Source organism: Mesoplodon bidens (genome assembly GCF_964165515.1).
Source record: "Mesoplodon bidens genome assembly, chromosome: 8".
Taxonomy (NCBI): Eukaryota; Metazoa; Chordata; class Mammalia; order Artiodactyla; family Ziphiidae; genus Mesoplodon; species Mesoplodon bidens.
This window is the reverse complement of record NC_138165.1, coordinates 82,099,862-82,127,178: the sequence shown is the minus strand read 5'-3', so window position 1 is coordinate 82,127,178 and position 27,317 is coordinate 82,099,862. Positions and strand designations below refer to the sequence as shown.

The following is a 27,317-nucleotide window of genomic DNA, read 5'->3' as shown; positions in this document are numbered from 1 at the left end:
GTGATTGGGGGTAGAAAACTATACGTGTATATTGTAGAAAAGCATCACTGGTGATTCCATTATATAATACACCCCTCCCCACCGATATGTATGTTGATGTCATGCACGCTGATGTCACACAGACAGACACCTGTTCATGTCATGTTGAGTCCCACTGGCCTATAGCATCAACTTCAGATATGCAGGATTAACACTTCATTTTTTATTAAGAAAAGAAGTGTGCTGCAACAATGCTGAGTATTCCTTGATTGACAAAACAAACATCGCTGTACGAAAAGTAAGTTCAGATACAGTTTCCCATTCCCCTCACCTCCCCTCTTTTGCCTTAGATCCCACAGAGGCACATTCAACTGTACATCTTGCCCCAGGGAGACCTGTGTGGAACTTCTGCTGTAGCACGGATTAAGGGAGTCCTGCCCTCAAAGCTAGCAGCATCCCAGCTGCTGGCAGGAGGCAAGCCCTACCAATCATTCTCTGTAGGGGGCCTCAAGCTACTGTGTGACTTTAAAGAGTCAAATATTCAAAATCAGACCAAAGGTGGAGTCAGGATGGAGTTACTAACTACAGGATTCTAGTTTCTACTTTAGGTACCATAAAATAAGAGAGGTAGGGGGTAAAGAGGAGCCCAGAAGGAAAAGATAAGAGGCTATGACCTAGATTATAAAATGAGGGATACAATACTGGAGTAACAGAGGAGCTAAGGGCCAGCTATCAAGGCTCCCCATAACAAGGGCCAGGACTGCCAAAGAAATCATGGGGTAGGATTAACAGACCTGGATGTCCACAGGGCCTTATATCTAAAGGGCCAACAAAGACTGATTTTACTAAATGGCAGGTATTATCCAAGACCACAAACTGAGCTCATCAGGTGAATAGAGTGTTCAATCAAATGAGCATAACTATTCTCAGTCTCAGACACTGTGCTGAAATTGGCCCTGGCTCCGAGAAGCACTGGTGAGCATCAAAGCCAAAAAGAGCTGGGAAGAGAGCAGGCGTGGCCCTGTATCTCCAGTGGTGATTACACTAGGCTCAAGTACCACGTCATTCAAGAACATTTCCAACTCAAGTCCATCTCACACCAAAGGGAGGGGAAAATGCCCGTTCATCTACATCAACAAATGTCCAATGGAAGATTCCAATTTGAACTGCTTTCTTAGCACCAGTGGGTTTCAGAGGATCAATAACCTACATTTTCCCTTGAACTAAAAAAAAAAAGAAGCCTACATGCCATATCTAAATAGTTTTAAGTCCTTTATAACTTAGGTTTTCATGGGAATGGTTTTATGTCTAGAATTTAAAAAGCAAAATGCAATCAATACTTTAGGGGCTTGTCACAACTGCTCCTGTGAACCAAGAATAAATTCACTTGAAATAAAGCATGAGGAGACACACTGTAATGAATGACCATTTTCATAATTTCAGAAACTAGGCATGTGGAACTACATATAGATTATAACAAAACCACACACATTTTTGTCTTAGATAAGTTATATCTGGTGGACAACTCAGAACCAAAGCCAGTTCCTGTGAAATTGCTAAGTGAATCTTCTTGTGGCTAATGACTGCTCCTAGGACAGCTAGAAAGAATATCAACAAACGAATCATAGTCAAATCAATGAAAATTCAGAAACTAAAACAGAGTCACTTGAAGAGTAGAAAACAAGCTCAGAAGAACAATTTATTCAATAAAAAATAATGTAAAGGACTAAGGAGATTTGGTAAAAGGTTTGCTATGTTCTTTTTGTTTTTTTCTTTTTCCTGTACGCGGGCCTCTCACCACTGTGGCCTCTCCCGTTGCGGAGCACAGGCTCCGGACGCGCAGGCTCAGCGGCCATGGCTCACGGGCCTAGCCGCTCCACGGCATGTGGGATCTTCCTGGACCGGGGCACGAACCCATGTCCCCTGCATCGGCAGGCGGACTCTCAACCACTGTGCCACCAGGGAAGCCCTTGCTATGTTTTTATACACTCATGTATGTAGTTAACAGACTTCTGAGGGCTTACGCTAGGTACTGGGAATAAATGCCACTGCAGGACCTGATCAGAGTCCACCTGAGAAACATAGACACTACACTGAAGACACATTTAGCCTGTTAGTGTACATGCAGCACTCTCTAAGCACTTTAGGAATGTGAACACATGTAGTCTTCATATCAGTGCTATAACCCCATCTTACAGATGAAGAAACTGAGGCACAGTGAGTGTAAGTTGCCCAAGGTCATACAACTAAGACACAGTGGAGCTTGTTTTTGGAACTAGCTAATCTCACTTCAGAGTCCACACAATTGAAAACTGTGTCGCACTTCTTCCTCTCCAAACTGAGGTGTCCCCACACCAGGGGCTGAAACTCAATCCACTGTGTAAAAGCCAGGAATCTTTATCCTCTTGTGAGTGTTAAGTATCCATACAATAGAGGTAGAGTCAAAATGCCCATTGGAAAGAAGAATAATTCCGTCAATGTCTGAGTTGAAATACGAAATCCACGTATTCAAGCAAGATTTATTAAGAACAAAGTATGAGGTAGCTGGGATTCATAAAGAACTCTGTCATAATTTCTTTTAAAAAGATGGCACAGAAATGAAAATAAAGTTTTAGGCAAGTGATAACTTGTTTTATTCCTAATCAACAGTTATGAATACAGTAAAGCATCACCTCTGGTACTGTGGTCCTTAAACAGCTCCAACTTGGGAACTGTACACAACAACCAAACAAGCCACCACCTTTGAAGACCAACTAATATTCCTGGACCCACACACCCACCCAGGGATAAAGCTCAGAAGAAAGGCCAAGAATAGGACTCTCGGACACGAAATGTCTGGTCAGTCCATAAGCAAAACAAATGCCCAGTTGGCCAGTTTCTTGAAGTGGATGCTAAACACACTGGAGACCCTGTGAGAGAAGGAAGAGAGCAAAAGAGAAGTAGAAAGAGCAGTCAACCTGGGCTCAGCAGGAGTCAGCAGTGGCAGAAAGTGGCTGGGGATTAGCCACAGAGACAGAAGAGGCATGTAAGCGGTGATACCCAAGAGCGGAAGCCAACGGAGAGTGCTGAGCTAGAGACTCCTGACAAAAGAGAAGAAAAGAGCCAGTGATGGCAAAACAAAAGGCAGAAGAGCAGGCTGAAGGACAAATAGTGACCTGCATTTCAATGCCTCAGCACCCAAGGGCACCTGGGGACCACTCTGCCAGCATGCCAACCAGAGCAATGAAAAAACAGGGATCATCATCTCCTTACAGAACAGAATCTGTCACTTATCCTGTACTTACCACAAGCAAAAGCATGTAGTAGCTGAGCATGGGGCAGGGAGGAAGGATGTAAATTACATGCATAGATTCACAAAAAAACCAAAACACAACAACAACACTCAACAGACAAGTGACCACCTATTCCACTGTGATGACGACTGATATGGAAGACTCATCTAACCTCTCTAAGTCTCAATGACGTCTTCGGTAAGATATGAGAGATTGACAGCCCCCATCTCAGAGGCTGTAGGCATCAGATGAGATAATGCATACACACTGTCTGGTGTTGAGTAATGCTCAAAGGATGTTAGATATTATCATCACCACCACCACCACCACCACCACCACCACCACCGCCAGCATCAATGTCACTATCATTATCATGACCACAAAGGAGCTTACAGTCTAGTGGGAAAGATATTGCCAGTGAAAACCAGTGTAGATAAAGAAAGTATGGAGATTGCAGAGGGTGGAGGGTCCATTTCAGAGTGTCTCTTATATCTCACTTCAGCATCATACGTGAGGCAAAAAATGACCCAGGACTGAAGACAGAAGAGCAGACAGGATGGAATGGTACAGCAACCAGCCAAGTTGGGCTGTCCCAGTCATCTATGTCAACACATGGTCTCTGTGGCTTCATCCAAAGAAGATTTTTGAATCAATAATTTAAGGCAGCAGAGAAATCTCACGTTTCATCTCTTTTAGGAGGGTTTCTAAAATTCCAGCTCCCCAAGCAGAGTGGTCCTCTCTGAGACATGATGCTTTCTAGGTGATGTGCACCATCAGACAGAATCATCATTTCCTAATTATGATTAGCAAAGGAACCAGATAAGAAGGCAGGAACCAGATAATATCTTGGGCTTCCCTGGTGGCGCAGTGGTTGAGAGTCCGCCTGCCGATGCAGGGGACACGGGTTTGTGCCCCGGTCCGGGAAGATCCCACATGCCACGGAGCGGCTGGGCCCGTGTGCCATGGCCGCTGAGCCTGCACGTCCGGAGCCTATGCTCCGCAACGGGAGAGGCCACGACAGTGAGACGCCCGTGTCCCGCAAAAAAAGAAAAAAAAAAGAAGGCAGGAACCAGATAATATCTTTACTGTACCTCCACTGACAGGCAAAGTTTCTGACACATGTTTCCCAGCCGATGAACACTGGTTCCACAAATGAATAAGTGACTTTATGATTTTTATGTACAAGATTTAAACAGCTTTCTGGAGCATCCGCCTATTTAGCTCAGTTCCTCAGACAATCAAACAACTAAGGTACTGTCAGGAAGAAAAAGGTACACTTATTGTGTTTATAGAAGTGTTTCTAAAAAAGAAATTAAATATCTGATTATCTGTTTTAACTGACTTCTGATGCAATGTCTTAAAACATAGGTCAAACATCCCCAACCCTGCTGCCCACGGGTCAGACCTATCATTATGACATCAGTGAATGTCCTGGGTTAGGATATAAGGACCAGCGCTACAGATGTGGACAGAGGTCAGCTTCCTCCCACAGTGAGGAGCTGCCCTCCAGCTGCACCCTTTCCTCCCCCACCTTCCCCTAGCAACGTCCGCTACCCGCCCTTCCTACCACTGCAGGCACCCTCCTCTCCACCCTCCCTCACACTTCTCTTCTTATCCTCTGGTCTCTGGCTCCCATAGAAACTAACTAGACGCCAGGAATCCCGTATCCTGGAAAGCTTTCATCTCAAAAATCATCTCTAGTCAGGAAAAGTGTTCTCCTTCTGGCCAGAAAACTGACAAAGTGTTTTGTTCTCTATGTAACTGACCCCTGTCACTTCCAAACTCTTGACTTTGTTTCCCCCTCCCCAAGTGTAAGGCGCTTCTCTGAATCCATGAGGGTACTCAAAGACTGATCTCTGGAAAATGACATTTCCTTTCTGCGTTGAGAATAAAAGTTATATGATTATGAACTAACTCCTACTAATGTGTCCTAGAGCAGTACACTGTGGAGACCTTTCCTGGCCTCAGCCTGACCTTTTCAGTTCTATCTACATGTAGCCACAGCAATAATCATTACAAACACATTATTTAATTCAGGGAAGTAATAAAATATCACAGGCCTAAACCTTTATTAGTTCATGTTTCAATATTTCAGAGTTCATAATAATTTGATTTGAATGGAAATTTATGCTCTAGCTACTCATTCACTCATATGCTTTATTAAGTGCTTTCTGTATGCATAGTGCTATTTAAGGCATTATGATGGATTAAAACAAACAAGCAACCAGAACAAAACAAAGCATTTTGCTTTCAAGGAGGTTACAATCTAATTAGGGAGATGAGTTATGTATCTCTCAGAAATATTCATTTTTCAAATAAATTAAAGATGCAAACAGAATTTCAAGGGCTTAACCCTACTTAAGGAAGTGAAAACTATTAAGAGAGAGTTAGGGCTCTGAAATTGTTTGTATGGAAATATACGCTGTTAATTGTACATGAGTCATTTATTCATCATACATCATAAAGAGAGGCCCCTAAAAGACCACTCCCTGGCAGCTTGTAGAAGTGAGTACTTAGAAATGTATACTTGCAAGTAATAAGTGAGACACTAAGAAAAAAAAAAAAAACAATAGCTAGGGAGAGCCTTAGAAATAAGCTACTCTACGTCCAAGGTCTTGAGATTCAAAGGCCTTGCCCATGGTTTCAAAGGTAATTCAGATTAAAAGAAGTGCTGGGCTATACCCCAAGGCCCCAGACACCAAATGCAGTGCTTCTCCCAAAAGCCCACAATGAACCTGTTTGACTTTCTTGGCCAGCCAGTCTAAGTGAGTAGATGTTCTACTCCAAATATTGCCTGAAGTAGTAGAAACAAAGCATACAGAAATCGGAGCTCATACCAACAGGATTTAAGTGTCTCGGTTACAACAGCTAACTGTTCAATCTTCAGTTTTTCCCCTCCAGTCCACCCTGTACACTGGGCCCTGGTCAATCCACGTAAAAAGACTGCCTTTACCATGTCATGATCACTGCTTTCCCTTGCCTTTGAGTAAAACTCCCATCCAGGCAATCAAGACTCTCAATATTCCCAAGGTTCTAAAGCCACAATGTTCTCAACTACCTGTCCTCAGAAACTGAACCCCCTATTCCAGCCAGATGGAGATAATCCTGATGAGGATGACAAAGAAGCTGTCAGACTTCATTCTACCCACTGTTCTTTGCCAGGCTCATCATAAAAAGAGGCACAAAGCAGTGTATTTGTCTTTCCAACATCAACCCTAATGGTAAGGTATGGTCTGGCCCTGCCTCATAAACACAGCCAAATTGTTTCTACTTCCCACCTACACCACCTCTCGGGAGTAATGAACTCATCAAGTTTACCAGACACTCTTGGGGACAAGGTTTGCCTCACTCAGAGTACAAAAAGTTCTCTCTCACACAGGGATCTGAGCTCACTGCTTCACTGCACATACTATAGTCTTCACCTCTAAAATCTCATCCCCTTCCCGACTTTGTCTTCTCAAAAGAGGCCCAATATTTTGACTTCCTCAGCCCTGAGCACCAGACAAGCCCCCAGCCCTCCGATCACCTGAACCGCTACTCTGAGTCCCCCTGTAGCCCCATTATAAACTTTACCACTCACTTTAAAATCTCAACTCAATATTGCAGTCCAAAGACAGAAAATCATGGCAAACATGCAGGAAAAAGGTTTTGTTTTTTACACTATTGTAATGGTGCTTAATCTCTTGATCTTCGACGTTGCAGCAGCAAGTGGCCCAAGGTACACAGAAGCACTCCCACATTAACTATCATCTTGTCGCTTTCTGCCCAAACATGTACTTTTCTTAGTGTTCTCACCCGCTCCCCTACCCAATTCATTTTCATCGTCACTGCATGGAATAATCTAAAGTAATATTCAAAACTGTATTCCTCATGATGTGAAAGCTAAAGGGAACAAACTAAAATTTCTCTCCATTTTTAGTTGCAAAGACATGTACTAAATATCTTATTATGCAACTATCCACCTAAGCAAACATAACCATAACCAAGAATGCCAGGCACACCACCCAAAACTTCACTACATTTGCAGGATGTTCAGTTTGTACCAAGGTCCACAGTCCACAGTCCACATTCTCCAATTAATAATCACATGGGTGTCAATCATCTGATGATCACTGCTCTATTACACATCTTGTCCTTTCAATCTATATGTTAATATTTATCTACAATATTAGTTACACATTTATAACAAATCTACTCTCCATGAAGCAGAGTTTACAGAAAGGCATGGTGATTTTTAAACAGCATCTAAATCATAGCAAAGAGATGTCCTACTATAAAGTAAAGATGAATGATCACCACCTTTCGTTTCTTAAAAAAATAAAAGATATGAACTGTACACATGCAGCCAATTAGTGATATTTAGATAAGGTCCTTTTAAGAGAGTCTAAATATGTAAATTGTGCAGTGAAAGCAAAAAAGGTGAGGCTGCCCAACCTCAGGTGAAGCTCCAGTTCAGCACCACCACTCCCAATGTACAGTGGATGGTTGATGAAAAAAATACTCCCATTTAAATACTGATATTTTTGGAATGTTACTTTAAATAGTGACATGTTCCTTGGGGTTATAAAATACAAAACAATGTCCCTAACTTTTGTTGTCTTTTTTTTGTTGTTAATTAAGTTTCAATCATTTCTTGTAGTCATCTAATCCAGGGAGGCTGTTTGCTATTTTCCTATTCTAAGCATACTAATAGTAGAATGCCCCAAATGCCAATGGGTATTCTAACAACATATCTAAAATGTTTTAAATAAGTTCTGTAAATTCTGCTCCAGAGAAATCTTTAAACATCAAGACTGATAAGGATATCCTCCTTAAGTTATCTTTAAAAATATTAAAGAAGATTAAGAACACTTTAAATATCTCTGTTACCAGAAAAGCACCATAATCTATTCCTACCTTCTGTTGCCAGACCCTAAATAGGTTCCCAGTCAATGACAAAACAGTCTTCCTTCCCAACCTTAATTCCATGTCAACTGATCTGTTTATTTCTTTTCTATTTCTTTTATTAGTTATTTCTTTAAAATAAAATAAAATAAAATCTTGGGTATAGGCTATAGGGAAAATTTTTTTTGAAATATAGTAAATAGATTTGTGGACCAAGGGAAATAGCCTTTACCCACCTAAGGAAACAGTGACTAAGCTCACTGTGAAGATGTTTGCCAACACTATACTCCAGTGAACAGTTCTCAAGTGAGGACTATGAATCCCTGGAGGTATCAAGACCTTTTCAGGAGTTCCACAAGGCCAAAGCCAGAAAGGTATTTACAGATTTTATTTGTCCTTTCACAAATTTGCAGTAATATTTTAAATCTTTTCAAGAATATTTCCAAATGTTCAAATATATCAAACTATAACTTAGAATTTAATATTTCACTCTAAAATTTTTAAAAAGTATAACCTTTTTATATTTAAAGATGGATCACTGATTTAAAAGAGGAGATTAGATACTTCAAACCCATTAAGGTGGCTATAATATATTTTTTAAATTTATTTAATTATTTTGGCTGTGTTGGGTCTTTGTTACTGCGCGGGGGCTTTCTCTAGTTGCCGTGAGCAGGGGCTACTCTTGGTTGAGGTGCGTGGGCTTCTCATTGCGGTGGTTTCTCTTGCTGTGGAGCATGGGCTCTAGGCGCACAGGCTTCAGCAGTTGTAGCTCACGGGTTGTAGAGCACAGGCTAAGTAGTTGTGGCGCACGGACTTAGTTGCTCCGTGGCATGTGGGATCTTCCCAGACCGGGGCTCGAACCCATGTCCCCTGCAATGGCAGGCGGGTTCTTAGCCACTGTGCCACCAGGGAAGCCCCTGGCTATAATATTTTAAACACACACAGAAAATAACAAATATTGGCAGGGATGTGGAGAAATTGGAACCCTTGTGCATTGCTTGTGGGAATATCAAATGATGCAGCCACTATGGAAAAAATTATGGTGGTTCCTCAAGAAATTAAACATAAAACTACCATATAATCCAGCAATTCCATTTCTGGATATACACTCAAAAGAACTGAAAGCAAGTACTCAGATAGATATTTGTACACCTATGTTCATAGAGCACTATTCAAAATAGCCAAAAGGTAGAAGCAACCCAAGTGTCCATCAATGGATGAATAGATAAACAATGGATAAAACGTGGTATATACCTATAGTGGAAAAGAATCTAAAGCTCTACACCTGAGACTAACACAATATTGTACATCATTTTTAAAATTTTTTTTAAAAATCAAGAAGCAAAAAAAAATGTGGTGTATGGTATATACATACAATGGACTATTATTAAAACCTAAAAAGGAAGGAAATTCTCATATAGGCTGCAACACAGATGAACCTTGAAGACATTATGCTAAATGAAATAAGCCAGCCTCAGAGGACAAATGTTGCATGATTTCACTTACATGAGGTACCTAGAATAGTAAAATTTGAAGAGACAGAAGGTAGAATGGTGATTACCAGGGACTGGGGGAAAGGGAGAAATGGGGAGTTAATGTTTACTAGGTGTGAAGTTTCAGTTTGGGAAGATGAAAAGGTTCTGGAGGTGGATGGTGGTGATGGATGCACAACAATGTGAATGTACTTAATGCCACACAACTGTATATTTAAGAACAGTTAAAAAGATAAATTTTATGTTAGGTATATTTTACAATAAAAAATTCAACATATAAAAAAAGGGGATTAGAAAACCTCCTTCTTCAACCCACCGCAGCTGTACTATCTAAATTTAAGGATATTTTTTAAAAGATGAAACTGACACACCAGAGGTCTCTGATTCATAGAAGGGAAAACTCTACCAAAAAAAAAAAAAAAAAGGTGCAAAACTGAATAGACAAAAACATGAAAGGTATCATTTCTTTGACCTCAAAGATACTGGTAATTTACATTATTGTGTCTAATGCAACAGAACATTTTCAAATAGTTGTAGTATCATTTTGAAATTAAGCACCTAGAATTTAAAGGAAAAGGAAGTGAATATTTTTAAATGCAGCCATAATGAACATTTTAAAAGCCAAACATTTTAACAGCTTTTCAAACTAGAAATGAAAAAAGCTACTGAAGCACTTTACAGGGTAAGCTATTGTATCGCATTAGTTGACTAAGAAAGCCTTATACAACTGAGATTGCTGAATGCCTACTGGATAAAAAATAAAATAAAATAAGGTATGACAGTGCCAGTTTCCAATGACACTGGAACTCCTCAAATGAAACATCTGGCTACAAATGTGAAGACTGAGTTAATATCCCATCTATAGAACTGTACTTTTGTCTTACACATGGATTGATCTACAGATGTAACTGAACTTGCTGTTTCTTTTGTATAAGATGAGTACTTGGTGCTGATACTAACTGAAGAAATTTTTTGTATGTGAATGCCTGACAATAAACACTAGCACTGAAACAGTCAACATGTTGAATAACTTTTTGGAATCCCACAGTTTATCCTTGGAACAAGTATGTTGACACTTGCACTCCCGGTGCAAAGGCAGTGGTGGGTAAAATGGCAGATGCCTTAGCTTGAATCAAGGCAGTAAACAGTACTAGAAATCCCTGTATTCTTCAGTGCCACTCACTCACTTGCATTTTAAAAACAAATGGTCAATTTAACTTAAGAATGCCCTTGATGAAGCAATAAAAATGTTATTAATTTTTGACCCTTGATTCACATCTTTTTGACACTGTATGTGAAGATTAGAAAGTCCATATAAAGCACTCCTGCATAATGACACACAATGTTACCTCAGCAAAAGCACTCAAGATTGATCGAGTTGAGTTGAACTAACTGTTTTTTTTTTTTTCATGGAGCACCATTTTCATTTCAGAGAATGGCCGACAGACAAACCATGATTATTCATACTTCACCTTTTGGCATTTTTCACATCAAGAATAAATGATGTGAACCTGAATACTTTGTGGAAAACAAATGACTGTATTTGTTGCCAATAATAAAGCAAAAATTAAAATTTTAGAAAACTGTAACAACCACTGTGAGCTTGATAGTTTCCCAATACTTACACTTTTCTGATGAAATCGATGGTAATGTCAATGTATGTGGTTTTGACGTTGTATAACTAAGGTGTAAAGGTACCAACATTGGGGAGACTGGCATAACTCAGTGAACCAATGTTTTCCAAATGACCAATGTATGACGTTAGAATGTCGCACATGGATGGAAGATCTATTCAAAGTACAACACAAATGAATGAATTATAACAGAGTACAAAAATTTTATTGGCATGGTTTCAGATTCCACATTGCAACTAATCTTTAAGAAACCAAACCCCATTGAGGTGTCATCCCCATGAATATGTTATGTTATGTCAGATTCCGTCTTGCTAGCCATCATGATTTAGAGATCCTCCTTGCTGGCTTGATGAAGTGATCAGCTAGGATGGGAAGTTCAACATGATATGGAACTGCAAGTGACCTCTAGGAAAGGAAGGTGACCGCTAGGAGCTGACAGTGGCCTCCAGCTCATAGCCAGTAAAAGCTAGGGCTCTCAGTCCTACAGCTGCAAGGAATGAATTCTGCCAACCACCTGAGTGAGCTCAGAATCCAATTCTTTCCAGTCAAGACTCCTGAGACTGCAGCCTAGCTTTCATCTCTATCGTAGCTGGTGAGACTCAAAGAAGAGGACTCGGCTACGTGGTACCAAGGTTCCTGACCCCCAGACACTGTGCTATGATAAATGTATGAGAAAGGAAGAAAAATGGAAACAAACCATCACTGTCAGATCTGCATGTAGCATGCACAAAGCTTATCTATAAGCACCTGGAAAAGCTTTTTTTTTTGGTTCGCGGGCCTCTCACCGCTATGGCCTCTCCCATTGCAGAGCACAGGTTCCGGACGCGCAGGCTCAGCGGCCATGGCTCACGGGCCCAGCCGCTCCGCGGCATGTGGGATCTTCGTGGACCGGGGCACGAACCCGTGTCCCCTGCATCGGCAGGCAGACTCCCAACCACTGCGCCACCAGGGAAGCCCTGGGAAAGCTTTTTAAATGCTCCTCCTTCTTCCAGCTACTTATCTATGTAAGGCAGGATTTTCTTCATATATTTCAACCAAAACGACATATTGCAACAGACTGAACAAGCAAGCAGGCACATTTGAGAATCCAGCTATCTAACAAGCAAGCATCAAGGAGATTGGCAAAAACGTTACACGGTGCCACTCTTCTCAGTAAATTTTTCCTTTTCCTTTAAAAAATATAGTTATTTTCATGACAACAAGTAATCTTGTTATGGGATCGTTATCCTAAATCAATTAAATATATTTTTTAAAATTTCTCAGTTAATTTAATTTCTGATGTGGTAAATATAGATAGGTGCAATCTGCATAGAGAAGCTCTTTCAGGTCCTGTAAAACAGAAGAGTCAATAAGGGCGCTGAAACCAGCAAGTCTGAGAACTGCTGCAATGTATCTATTTCCTCTATCTCTGCTTCCATGTGTCTATTTCCTTTATCTCTCCCCCTCCCTTCTTTCAGTTATCTAGATTTTATCCATTTTTCACATTGGGCCATTCCAGGCAATTGTGAGTTCTCTCCCTTAATGCGTGGAGAACTCATCTGGCCCCTGGCTGTTGCTTTCTTTTCAGTAAGTATACATGTCTCTCCAACTGGTTTGTGAAGCCCTGAAGGAAAGGGACTGTGTGTGGCACAGAATAGGTGCTCAGAAACTCTCTAATTATAGACTGAAGAGGAATTCAATTCATACAAGCCCCTGGGCTTCACCAATGCTTGAGGAAACCAGAACACAAAGGGAGTGCGATGAGGCGGAATTTAAGACAAACATGAGTCTCAGTAAGGTACCTGAAGAGGCAGCTAAGAACATGGGCATTGATACTGAAAGGCATAGTGAAGGTAACAGCAAGTGATATCAGACCAAAAGATCTTTATTTCTCAATAAAACAGGAAGCAAGTTATCTGTGGGCCATTTTGGAGCAAAAACTTGAGGAATAAAGAGAGCAACACTATGGGGAAGGCAATAGGGAATCAACAGAATTTTCTCAACGTCTTATTGTAAAAGCAGTGAAAAATGCATTAAACTGCATTAAAAATGCATTAAACTGAATGGCAATTGTTATGAGCTGAACTGCCCCCCTCCCTGCCCCCCAAGGCTATGTTGAAGTCCCTTGGTACCTTGTGAATGTGACCTTATTTAGAAACAGGGTCTTACAGGTGTAAATATGTTAAGTGAGGTCATTAGAGTGAGCCCTAATCTGATGTGATTTGTGTTTTTATAAGAAGAGAAGAGACACAGAGGGAAAATGTCCAGTGTAAAGATGAAGGCAGAGGCTGGAGTTATGCTGCCACAAGCTGAGGAATGTCTGGGCCCAGAAGAAGCTGGAAGGGGCAAGGAAGTCTCCTCTCTGGAGGCTTCAAAGGGGGCATGAGCCTGCCAACACATTGATTTTGAACCTCTAGGCTCCAGAGCTGTGAAAAAAAATTGGTTGTTTTAAGCCACCCAGTGAAAAAAAATTGGTTGTTTTAAGCCACCCGGTTTGGCCACCCAGCTTGTGGTACTTTGCCACTGCGGTCCTAGGAAACGAATACAGCAACAGAAGGCCTCACTGTCCATTGTCACAGTCCCACGTAGCCCTCCCTGCTCACCCACAGACAAAAGTGAAAGAAAAGGCAGAAAGATCTGAAATGCAAATCTAGTAGCAGCAACCAAAAAAAAAAGTTTTGGTTTCTTTTTTACTAGAGATTTCTGAAGTGCAGTTTTGTTTTTTTAAGGTTCTGGGAAAATGTCTCTGATCAAACACTGCTGTCAAAACAAACCCACTGAATCTCTATAAATGTGCCTATAAATACAGACAAGGATTATTTATCCATCTTGCATTTCCTCAACTCTTTGCTACAAAAGTAAGTAATCCAGAACCTAATATTTAAAGTTACCAATACTATGACTATGCCATGATGAAAGAAATATTGGGGGGCAAGTGAAACTCTTTCAATTTCTCCAAGATTTTATCAAGCCACCCGAATTTCTGGGCCAAGGTGACTCTGAGCTCACGTGCGGGCCATTCACAAGTGTCAAGATCTTATAAATCTTATCTGTATGAGATACTTGGCATTAAAGCCCATAGACTGTAATTTAAACCCTTGTAACACATACCTGATGTTAGGAATTTATCTTCAGCCTCACACGTTACCTCAACCCAGAAAAACAATGGGACCCTGTGGAGATTTCTAGAGTCATCTGACTTGCTGATCCATCCAGGACTCCCTAAACATCAGGTAGCCCCAGTGGTTTTCTAACTATGGTCCCTAACCCATTAGTGGGCAGTGAAATCAATTCAGTATGTCCCAACTACATTTTTTTAAAAATAAAACAATAGAATAAAAAATAAGAGGGCATCATTTATAATAAGGGTAAGCATCCTCCTGAAACTTATTTCATTTGAATACATGTGCTGTGGGTACTGGGTCATAAAGGAAAAACTATTACATCCTTTATCAGTCCATGTCCTGGCAGGAAACAGGTTTGCTCAAATTAGGCACTTAGAAGTTTAATAAAGAAACTATTTATAAAGGTTTGCCCAGGGTTAAGGGAAAACATTAAGGGATAGCACTCCTAAGTACTGAGGCCTTGCCATTACCTGGTACCCATGGGGCCAGGGAAAGGAGTGGATGCAATACAGTGGAGAGAGGCATGCAGGGAGGGCTGCCTGATGGGAGCTGTGTCCTTTGGTAAAGGGAAGCTGCCAACCCACAATGACCTGGCAAGAAGGGAGCTGCCTCGCGCTGGGACCTCTCCCATGGCTGACCCCAACTAGACACCAGATAGCAAGAGAGTTTACACTGCTCAGCCTCCCAGGTCACAGGCGTGGGTCCTGAGGGGCAAACAGAGGGCTTTCAGGCACTGTGACTCCATCACAGAAGTCTGGAAGCCACCAATATAGTTCACACTGTCATCAACTCAGTCTGACCGCTTTTATTTCTGGACGCCACATTTTTTCCACATCTGCCCTCATCCCAATCTTGAATCAAGGCTCTAATCCAATGTCAAAACGCTGATGCAAAAGACTGCCACTTTTATGAACTCATGATTTATGATCTCAGCTGGGCCCTCAAACACTCCCTGGCAAGCCTCTCATCCACGCTCAGCCTCCCACCTCTCCTACCCCCACCTACGTATGGGGCTCCTGGAGGGCACAGACCGTGTCCCACTGGTCTCCGGATTCCCAGGCCGCAATGCCAGGAATGCAGGTGGAGTCACTGAAGTGTCCATTAACGGTGAACAGGGAAGCCTCAGGCATTCCCCTCTCCCTCATTCCCACCCATACTTCCCTTGCCACAGAAGGTCAGCTTCCATGTCTCATTTCTTTGCCCCTGAAGTTTCCAAGCCCATTTCCTCCTCTGCTTCAATAGGTCTAACCTCTACTTCCACAGCCAGGGCGTGCACCAGTTCTCCGCCTCCAGTCCCAGCTCCCTGTGTCTCCATCCTCCAGGATAATCAACAGAGAAAGGAAACCAACACTATCACCGCCCCACCCGGAGTGCCTCACTGGGTCCTCATGCTCTTTAGGCAGTCATAGTGAAGGCCTCCTGGCCTGGACCCGGCCTCCCCGTTACAGCCTCCTTCATCCCCTCCCCTCCCCTCCCACAGTCAGCCTGAGGAAACTTTCCATAATGCCATTCTCTTCCCACACCCCCCGAAAACCTGGTGCACCATCAGTGAGAGGCAGACTGCTTCTCTCTCCCCCCCTGTCTCTCCAGTACCCTCCCCACCCTTACTGTCCTGCAGATGTCCATTCCCTGCCCAGGTATATATAACTCCCAGTGAAACCGGCAGGACTTCCCCATCTCTCCCTGCTCCAAAGTCAAAGTCAACCACTCCCTCTGTCCACCACCCCAGGGCCCCTCTACCACACTGTGTTGCTTATTTACATTCTTTTCTCTGTCCTTTTAGTCTGTAAGCCTGATGGAGCAGGGACTATGCCTTATTTTATGCTATATCTCCAGCACAAAACACAATGCTTGACCCAATGTCACTCTGTAAAATCTTCTCTGAAGTGACTGAAGTGACATTTGGATTGTTAAAAGCAACCGTAGCAAAGCATCCACTACTGGGGGCTCTAAGGCCTCGCTGAATACGCGACATACTTTTTCAAGTAACAGGTTGCAGTCATTACCCATCATTCTTAAGTCAGGTACCCCACTCTCTCCACATCCCTTCCCCAAAATAGGCCACCTATCTATAAATAGGGAGGAGTACAACTTATGTCTAGACATCCCTTGTCAGAAGCCCATCTTTGCTTAGAGGTTACTCTTTCTAGGGTTCGTGTCTGTAAATAAAGAACAGTAGCAAGACTTGCTCTAAATCTCCCTAAAATGGTTTCAGAAGTCTATTATCAGAGCTCCCCACATACCCTTAACTTCTACCTCAAATGAAGCAATAGAATGGGTCTGATCACTTCCCCTGCCAGTGTGGTTCTCTGGTCTTGCTGAGAGGGGTTTAGCCAAAGAGTTGCAGACATCTCTTCTGTTATCTGCCTCCATCACCAAGTGATGCCCCACCAGCTCCTCCTCCAGGGCCCAGGACCACCTGATGAGTTTAAGAGCCTCACCTGAGGCAGAGGACAGGCACAGGACGGGGCCTATTTACCTGGATGATACTTGTCACTGCATCTGATAGAGACTAAATTGAGAGTGAAACCTTTTTAAACATCCTGTCCTCTTGGTATCCCACAATTCCATCTCATTGCAACCCAAAGAGCGAGAGTCCAGCAATCAAAAGAATAGTGGGGCCCCGAGATGGGAGGCAGACCTCATTCAGCAGCCCCAAGATGCAGATACAGTGCCTTTCAGAAATAACGGACCCGGGCTTCCCTGGTGGCGCAGTGGTTGAGAGTCCGCCTGCCGATGCAGGGGACACGGGTTCGTGCCCCGGTCTGGGAAGATCCCACATGCCGCAGAGCGGCTGGGCCCGTGAGCCATGGCTGCTGAGCCTGCGCATCCGGAGCCTGTGCTCCGCAACGGGAGAGGCCACGACAGTGAGAGGCCTGCGTACCGCAAAAAAAAAATACCATCCTCACTGTTACATGTCAAATAGTTTGCAGTAGAGTAGGAAGAGGATTTAGTAAACTACTGTACAGTCCAAGCAAGATATTTTGTCAACTTATGGTGACTACCTCACAGAAATGGGCTGATGCAGGAAAATGGGCACATTTGGGATGTATTCTGGACTTACTGGTGGATTGAGGATGAATGAATTTATAAGGAGAATCAAAGATGATTCTGATGTCTGAATTGCCTCTGGACAGTGATACCTTTTACTGTAACTGAAGAGCTTGGTGGGAGAACAGATTTTTATGAAGAAACAAAAAATTTTGCTTTGACCTTGTTAAGTTTGAGATATCTATTAATGTTCCAAGAGTAGATAGTAAGTAGCACCTGGGAACAGGAGCCTGGACATCAGTGGAAGAGTCAGGACTACAGATATACTCAAGTGAGTCAACCAAATGTAAAATAGCTAGCCAGTGGGAAGCAGCTGCATAGCACAGGGAGATCAGCTTGGTGCTTTGTGACCACCTAGAGAGGTGGGATAGGGAGGGTGGGAGGGAGACATAAGAGGGAGGGGATATGGGGATATATGTATACATATAGCTGATTCACTTTGTTATACAGCAGAAACTAACACAACATTGTAAAGCAATTATACTCCAATAAAGATGTTAAAAAAAAAAAAAAAAACATATGATGTTCCTTCATGGACAATCCAGAACTGCCAAGCACTCAGTCTCAAAAATCTACAAAGTGTCAGAATTTGAAGCTGTTATTAAAGACAATCAGTGTGGCAGATATAATGGACCACTAAACTACTGCCTACAGCACATGTGGATGTGATGAGGTATTTGAAGATAATCAAGAGAAAAGTTGCATTTAGACTTTCTTTTTCAAACTACACCACATATAAAGATTTCAAACTTACAAAACATAGTGTTGAATACAAGGTCATTTTCATTTTTATGAAAGAAAACGATGTGAAATTTGATATAATTTAACGAGCATTTCTGGTATACATACTATATATCAGGTACTGTGCTAAAAATGGGGATAGGAAAATAAATAAGACTCATTCTTTGTTCTTGAATAGTCCACAGTAGAGTAAGGGAGACAAAATGATTGCACTATGTGGCAGAGCCCAGCTAGTCACTCTCCTATGTCCAAGTGGACTACTTTCCCAGGCCACTGCATCTAGACGGTGCATACGGCCAGTCCCACCAGTAGAATGCTGACACAAAAGTGACGTCTGCCACTTCCAGGCCAGACCCCACGCCTCCTGTGGCATCCTCCACACTCTCTTTGTTCATCAGTTAGCACAGTGAAGGGGATCTGCAGAAAATGCCCAAGCCAAAAGGAACAGTGGGCGGCTGGTTGTATGGGTCAGAGCCCGCACCTCCCACCCAGAAAGAGAACCCTTTGCTGGGATAAACCACTGTCCTTCGGGGGCTGTCTATTAAGTTGCTAGACCCTGACCAATAGACAGTATAATGTAAGATGTAGTTTTCAAAATGAAAGCACAGCATAGGGAGCTCTAGGAACACAAGAATGTGGCCCCCAAGTGATGGTGAGGGGGAGTGGGAGGGAGGGAACTCCTAGAGAAGAGGCAACTGGAGACTCATGCCAAAAGATGAGTAGGAGGGAAGGGATGTGGGAACAGATGTACATGTATGACTGATTCACTTTGTTATAAAGCAGAAACTAATAAAAAATAATAATATTTACGAAAAAAAAAAAAAAGATGAGTAGGATTTACCTGGGGTGGGGGAAAATGTGACAGAATACTATGTTGCATGTACGAATTTAAAGGGTACAAAGGAGTAGAGAAGATACTGGACTGGTAAGCAAAGTGGGTTTTCACCTAAAAGCAATGTAGAGCCATTCAAATATTCCCAGCAATACTCCAGACGTGATCAGATTTGCAGCTGTGAAGTCCTCAATGGAGAACAGTTTGGAAGAGTTGGGAGCTAGGAAAGGCAGAAGGGCCAGTTACTGGTCTGCTGCAGTTCCCCATGGTAGGAATGAGGAACGCAAGGTCTGGTGCAGAAGAGAGGAAGCAGATCAGAGAGATAGCATGTGGAAGCATCAAAGGAACTTTCTGCCCAACTAGACAAGGGGTAGAATACGGAGGATGAGAGGGCATCAAGGAATGAAGGATTTCCAGGTTTCTGGATTAGATAACCAGGTGAAAGGTGGCCCCAGAAATGGAGAAACAGGCTACAGGAGAATGGGGAGAAGCAGATGTACAGAGAACAGGCTGGGCTCGAACTGTATGTGGGACATCAAGGAGGTGAAGTCCACAGGCTGGTGGATGTTGAGTTCTATAGCAAGTACAGGGCTAGAGGTGTGTGCTTGAGGGTAGCTGAAGCCATGGAATGGATGAGATCCGACTGAAAGAAAGGCCAGAACCCTGAGGCGCCAGCACACAAGGAAACAGTATTGAGAGCACCTGCAAAGACACAGAAGAGAAAGACATGTTTAAAAATCCTGGAGGGGCTTCCCTGGTGGCGCAGTCGTTGAGAGTCCGCCTGCCGATGCAGGGGACACGGGTTCATGCCCCGGTCCGGGAGGATCCCACATGCCGCGGAGCGGCTGGGCCCGTGAGCCATGGCCGCTGAGCCTGCGCGTCCGGAGCCTGTGCTCCGCAACGGGAGAGACCACAACAGTGAGAGGCCCGCGTACCGCAAAAAAAAAAAAAAAAAAAAAAAAAAAAAAAAAAAAAAAAAAAAAATCCTGGAAAGCTCATGGGTAAAGAGAGTTTGAAAAGATGAGATATCATCAAAAATAAGGACTGAAAAGTAACCATGGGTTTTAGCTGTCAGATCTTAATAATCTTGTTGAGAGCATTTTAGATGGAGAATAACTTACACTCAGGTATTGGGAAAGGTAATAATGGAGACTAGAGCATAATTATTCCTTTTAAAGAGATGTCCTCAGCTCCAACTGATGGTTGCCATGTGGGAAAGTAAAGCCCAGTATTCTCAGAGCTTCTGATTGTTTTTTCCTTAAAAGAAGACAGAACTCTGGATTTTTCCATGAAATCTCAAAATATTTAAACATGGCAACTAAGTCAAAATATAAGACTGGGCAGAACTTAAAAAACATGTCTGTGGGTCATAGCAGGCCCCAGGAGCCCCGTGTTCGCAAACTCAGAGGCTGCTCAATGCAAGTCAAGTAAAAGAACCAAAACCAAGATAGAAATATGTGCCTTGTTGATGGTGAGTCAGTCCTATCCACATGCTGCAAAGAGTATCTAGTCCACACATTGGGAGAGGAGAGAACTGAATAGGAAATAAAGCACTCTAGTCAGTCAGTGCCCAATAAACTGAAAAGCATTTTGGGAATCCAGTGTGGTATACATCTAGCTTATGTGTACAGGAAACTTAAAATCTGGAAACGAGACATCAAAAGCTGAAAAATTCAGGAATTCAAGAATTCTAATTTATTCCTCCAGGCTAGTCCCATACGATATCATACCAGATTCTTGTTACTGCACAGATTCTTAGATTGATCTCACAATTAATCAATAAAGATAATTGCTCTTAATTCAGATCCACGAAGCTGATCTCAACTTGTAAAACAAACAAATTATTCCAAATATCTGAATACAGAAGAGATTCATTTTGAAAGTCAATCAGATGTTTCTTTACTTAAAAAAAAAAAACTATCCTCATACATACAGATCCGCAAATCTTCTTAAAAATTCCATCATACCCACTACCCCATGAACCCAACGTTCATATTATCTCATTCAACTCCTGAACTCACACACACACTATACACTCATTTACACTTTTGTTACTAAACAAATCTTTCCCTTATTTACTTACATATAAAATGAATGTTCAATTTAATAAGTTATTTGAGCACCTGCTGTGAGAATTCATTCAGCATAGGAGTGGAAAGACAGTTGCTAATAACAGGTTGGTCCGTAGGTGTCTAAGACATAGGATCTGCCATCAGATGAGTTTAAAAATCAAATTAGTTCAGTGATGCCAAAAGATTAGTGGTAGTAGATTAGTGGCTCTCAATCCTGGCTGGGCATTTGTATCATCTAGACTTTTTTTTTTTAAAAAATACCTATGCCCAGGCTCCACTCCAAACCCACTGAATGAGGATCTTGGAGAAAGGGACTCAGGCATTTGTATTATTTAAAATGTTAAATGTTAAAATTAGAGGTAACTAATGATCAGCCAGGGTTGAGAGCCCTGCAGGATATGGCTCAATTACCCATTCACCTGTGACATGTAATTTTGATGATTAATTAACTAATTATTCAATGATCCCCACCTTGACTGCTTAAGACAATCTCCTCTCCACTAACTACTTAACTGAACTGGATTTAGAGCCTTGGACAATGACAAACTACCAGGATCCAAAGACAAGCAACCCCATAATTCTTGCCCCTTGGTCAAGTCACCTCACCAGTAGAGTTCATCAAATGTCAGGGAGGGGGAAGCCACAGGAACCTCAAAGTCCCAGATTTCAGAATATAATTAAAGCCTTCCCCAAAGCTCCCTCCGTCTCTTCAGCATCTTACCTACTGCTGGCCTTATCTGATGCTGATTTAGCTGGCTCCCCACATTCCACAAATACCAGTTTCCTTTGTTTCTTCTCAGTTGGAGGTGGCTACTTCTCTGCTGCTGCACACAAAATCCAGAATGGCTTCCTTGGGCTTCACTTACCTTTCAAAGTGTACAAACCTCAACTCTATCCTCAATCTTGACATCTGCCTTTCTCCCGTCTAAATTATTCAGGGCCCCGGAAGAAACGGGCTTAATTTACATTCATGTTCCCGCTAAACTTGTTTCTTCACCTCTTTACCTCTCTACCTGTGTATCTCAGAGATCTTACCCAATTTTTCAATTTGTAATCAGACTGAGGAAGATCCTACATACTTGACACAAATCCTGCAATACTTGTCACAGAAATTAGACTTCTCCCTATAACATAGAGACCTATACTGTAAAAGATAAAATCAAGAGGAGTTTGTGGATGTCCCATCCCTTTGCAAGAAACACAACTGCTATCATTAGGTTGATAGGTTACTGCAGCAGTTTGTAGGTGGATTTGTCTTTTTAAAACAAACTCTAAAACAATAAATAAGATAGATAAATTACACTGCATAATGACCTACTAGCCTGTGTATTCATGACTGAGAGTAAGGACCTGGAGACACAGTTCCTGGGTTCAAATCCCAATTCTACCATGCACTAGTCATAGTTCTGTGTTTCTATTTCCCCCATCTGTAAAATGGGGATATTAGTACCTAGCTCATGGAGTCAGTCATTTAATATATGTAAGGCACCTAGAACAGTGCCTGCACCAAGTAAGCACAATTCATGTTTGTTGTTGTGTTATTACTACTGAGTAAGGGCTTAAAACCTTGCTGTCCAGGGAAACAAGCCTTTTAAATCTTTCACCTATTTAAAGACATTGAATTTATGCCAAACTGTTTTCCAAATTGAATTTTGACATTTCTGGTCTTTTCCCATCATTTTCTAAATTCAGTGGATAAAAGCATGGAATTTATCAGAGTATTTCTTGACATTTTAGTTCCATTAGGAATACCATTTAATATTAGTTAAGCCTTGTTATGATTACAATGCTATTTAAAATGAAACTATGAGAGAGGAATATTTTGGGAAGGAAAACTATCACTTGCCAGTTATTAAATTGAGATTTAAAAAGCCGAAGAAGGGAGGGAGAATTTTTAAGTTGCAGGTGGCCTTTAAATGTCACATTCACTAATATATAAATGTAAACACAGAAAAATGTAATGTCTGGTAATAACAGTAAACTGATCAATACAATTATATTATGGGATATGTGATATTATAAGTTATGCTTTCAGTCCAGAATATCAATAGCTTTTTAACACCTTTTAAGATCAAATTACAATGCCTTAAATATCATACAGTTAGTTCCCCATGTGTTATTTATAAGCTTATAGCCTACTTCTATTACTTGGACAGCTCCAAGTATTAAACTTCTAAATATTTAGAGATAAATTATTTTTAATAATAATTTAAAATAAAAATAAATTTATCATCTCAATAAAGCAATCCTTCAATGAGATCTACTTTAATAATTTGCCTAGAATAACAGTTAGGTTTAACCTTAGCTTACTTTCAGAAGTTAGGGAAATATGATTTCAAGGACAACTGGTTACTTGCGTAAATCTCAGTTTTCAACTGAATTACACAATATAATCAGCACACTACTGTAACAATGGAAGAAAAACCATTGGGTAAATACTCATATAGTTATACAGGCCACTTTGATTATTTTCTCTCTCTGCCTCAATTCCATTAGTAAAGAGTCCAGCTTTTGAGATTATATTTTAGATTTTAACAGATCATTCACTATGCTCTTCTCCAACTCTTGGCTGTTCAAGGCAACATACACATGTATTTATCCAGGGTGGAATTTTTTCCTATATAATAATTCTTAGTGGAGGCACAGAGGTGCAGGACATTTTCTTAAAGACCTCAAGTATATATTTAGAAGAAACACAATGACTTTTATGCCTTGCATAACCTAAAAGACATCAAAAGAAATTCATCTTTCCATTCTCGAAATTGGCCAACACACTATTTCGACAGTTCTCACAGCACGAGAACAAATATTAAGAGAACCATTGGCCTCTAAAGCAAGTGTTTATGACTTGTCCTGTTTGAGGAGGATTTGGGGCAAACAAGGTATCCCATTTGAGGATTCAAAAAAATAAAAAGATGCTCTTGGATGCCTTCATTTAAAATTTCCATTAAAGAAGAAACAGAGGCCCAGCATGTTACCCAAAACTACAATATGAGTTCCAGAGGCCAGCTAGGTCTTCTGAACATTTAAGCGTGCATTGCCCACTTAAAAACACTCTTCCAGAGTTCCACTTAATTTTCACTTGCTCCTGACTTCAGGGACAGAGCTGGGGACACTCTTTGTCATCATTTCAATAGTCACCCTGGACCTGACACAGCCCACACACTTAGTAAATGTTGATAGACTGTGGGGTGTTAAAGTAAAAATAGCAAAGTGCAGACTGGTTGGTGTAAGCACACAGCATCCTTCCACCTAAGCTCCTGCCTTAGTCATTGAGGGAAGCCAGCTCACGGGGCTGAAATTCCAAGGGCTCCATCAGTTATAACTTCCGAGTATCTGATACTTGAACCAATCAACTTTCTAACCCAATGAGTAGACGTAGGGCGGGCCTTAGCAGGTCGAAAAGCACACCTGAGGTGAGCAGCACCTTCAAGCGTTCCCTTGAGATCTGTTTGCTCAAACAACTTCTAAAGCAGTGCTTGTCAAACTTCAGTGGCCAGTGCAATCACCTGGGAGCTTGTTGAAAAGCAGACTCTGAGGCCGTGGGCTTGGACTGCGTCACCAGACGGTGCCTTTCTAAAGAGCCCCCGAGTGATTCTGATGCTGAGGTACCCGCGCCACCCTTGGACAAGCAAGGCCCACAAACGCCCATAAACGCCCAGGTCAGTTATATTAGCAACATCCAGAAGTTGCGGCCACAGGTCCTGACAAATCAGATCGCCCAGGTGCTCTGCATGCCCCGAGCGTCGCCACCCTGTCCTCGGGGCACCTGGCAGGTGCCGAGGCCGCGGAGCGCTCCAGGGGAGCCCGCCCGCAGCCGCGCCCCCTCCTCCGCCCCTCCCGCGCTCTCCCCGCGCCGCGCCCACCTTCTCCCGGGTCTTCAGGTACCGCTGCAGCGCCTGCTGCGTGAGCTCCCGGACGCGCAGCTGGCCCTCCTTGCAGGGCACCACGATGCCGGTCCTGCCGAAGCACACGGTCACTTTCATCCTGGCCCCCGGCGACCACGCCGGGCCGGGCCGGGCCGAACAGGTGTCTGGGCCGGCGGGCGCGGCCCCACTCTCGGGGGCCGCCGGGCGCGGGCGGGCACAGAGACCCCGGGGCGCCTCTCCCCGGCGCCCCTCAGGGCCGGGGGCTCGCGGCAGAGCCCCTTCGCCCCGGGCAGGCGGCCGCCGGCAGGCGGGAATCGGAGGGGAGGCGGCAGCGAGGATGGCTACCTCCCAGGTGGCGGGGGGCCGGGGACGCCGCGGTCCAGGGGCCCGGCTGCTCCTCCCGCTCCTGCTCCGGCGCGGGCCCGGCCCAGGCGACTGCTCCCCGCCCGCCAAAGCGAAACTGCCGGCCCGGCCCTGGCCCTGGCCCTGGCCCTGGCGGCGCCGGCGGCGGGGCCGGCCCCAGGCCCCGGGCTGGAGTGGGCGGCGGCGGCGGCTCGCGGGGCCGGAGTTGGGAGGAAACTTTTGCGCCGGATCCCAACTCCTCCGCGGCGCGCCTCGCTCTGGGCTCCCGCGGCCCCAGGGCCGGCCTGGGCCCGGCTCTTAAAGGGGCCGCGGCGCTCCCTGGGCCGCGCAGTGCACTCGGCGGTTCGGGGCGGGGGCCGTGCGGGGCGGTAACCGGAGCCCGGAGACTTCGTCCCCTCCCTCGGTCTCTCCCTGGCTCTGTCCCTCCCGCACACACATGGAGCTCTAGGGAATTGTAACGGGACCTCAGAGCACCTCACCGGGGGATTGAAACCGGATCTCATAAAGCACACTCGAGGGAATAGCTGGGAGACAGCAGAGCTACACCCTTAAAACGAGGGGATTGGAGTAAGATTCTTGGAGAGCCCAGGAGCAGGTGCTTCTCGCCACGCCCACCAGAATCACCCCGAGGCGTGAAGGCTCACAGGTACTGAGCTGCTAGGGTGGCCAAAGGGCCTGTTAGGAACTTAGTCTGAAGCACAGCGTCGCATCTGCCCTCTGAAGCTCTTTGATGGTAAAAATGAAGGGATTCTTGGAGGCAACGTGGCAGTGGAAACGGTTCCTTTTACGGAGAACACTCAGTTTTCCCCCCAGAGGTCACATCCCAGACCCAGATATGATGGCGTATGTTCACATGTATCCTTCTGAAATGTGCTTCCTGTTGTGCGTTTGACTAGGAAAAAAAATTTTTTTGCAACACGTTTAGGCTCATGATTTGGCAGGTGTGTATCCATCACCAATTGAAATTGGCATATCTGGGGGGGGAATAAACAAATAATATCTGTACCATTTTTAGCTCACACATGAATGAGCTCCTTTGAGCCTAACAATAACCCTGTATTATTCTTCCCGTTTTATCGTGAAGAACAGTACCCAGGGGGGTTAAGGGAATGAGCTGACTATGGAGTTAGTTATGCTAGGAGGAACTCGGTTCTTCCAACGCTGAATCCCTGGTCTCCCCACACAGTTTTCTTCGCAATCCAGCTCATTCAACAAGTTCCTCAGGGCTACATCATGTATTTCTCTAAAAAAGAGATTTGTTCCAATGTCAAGATGCACTTAAATTGAACTTGAATCGCCTAGGGCAGTATAATAAAGCACAGGAGATTAAATTTATGGATTCATGGGCTTTCACTTTTAAATTTTTTTAATTCATTCATACATGCCATATATATATGTGTGTGTATATATATATATATATACACACACATACATGGTCTTCTATGTACAGGGCCTTATATAAGGTCAATGGCATCAAAGAAAATCATGTGGACCAAGAATTTGATTTGAAAAAGATGTATATTAGTATTAATTTGGTTGCAAATCCAATACAAACTAATTTAAATAAACTAAAGACAGAATCTATTTCCTTATAAAATCAGAAAAGCCAAAGAGCACTCCTTTGAGGCAACAGTGAATCCAGAAACTCAAACAATGTTCTCAAGAGGCGTCTCTCTCCATCTGTTGGCTCTGTGTTCCTCCGTGTTGTCTCCATTCTCAGAAAAGCTCTCCCCAAAGGAGGCAAAGATGGCCACCCCCAGTGTTTCAGGTTTACACAGCCTTAAAGCCAGCCATCTCAGACATCAATGAGCCTTTTCCTGGTGAGGACTTGCATATCCAAGCTTAAGTCACATACCCTCTCTCCAGCGAGAGGAATGCAGCATTTATTGGCCACGCCTGATTCACTTGCCACTAAATCATATGGACTAAGAACAGGGGAATGGTGAACGCCAACAGATGAGACAAAAAAAAAGAACATTTAGCCATGACAAAATATAAGATTACTTCCCACCCTCAAAAGTCT

General features: G+C 43.1%; 1 protein-coding gene across 2 annotated transcripts in view; it reads right to left on the bottom strand.

Annotated features, from left to right (window-relative positions):
- The window catches only part of PARD3B (par-3 family cell polarity regulator beta), a 1,049,764-nt gene extending 1,024,633 nt beyond the window's left edge, over positions 1-25,131 (bottom strand). For both annotated transcript variants that reach the window (XM_081242115.1, XM_081242116.1), the window contains exon 1: positions 24,929-25,131. In XM_081242115.1, the coding sequence (XP_081098241.1) occupies positions 24,929-25,048 (120 nt within the window). In that variant the 5' untranslated portion in view covers positions 25,049-25,131. The remainder of the gene's footprint in view (positions 1-24,928) is intronic.
- Between the last annotated feature and the right edge of the window lie 2,186 nt (positions 25,132-27,317).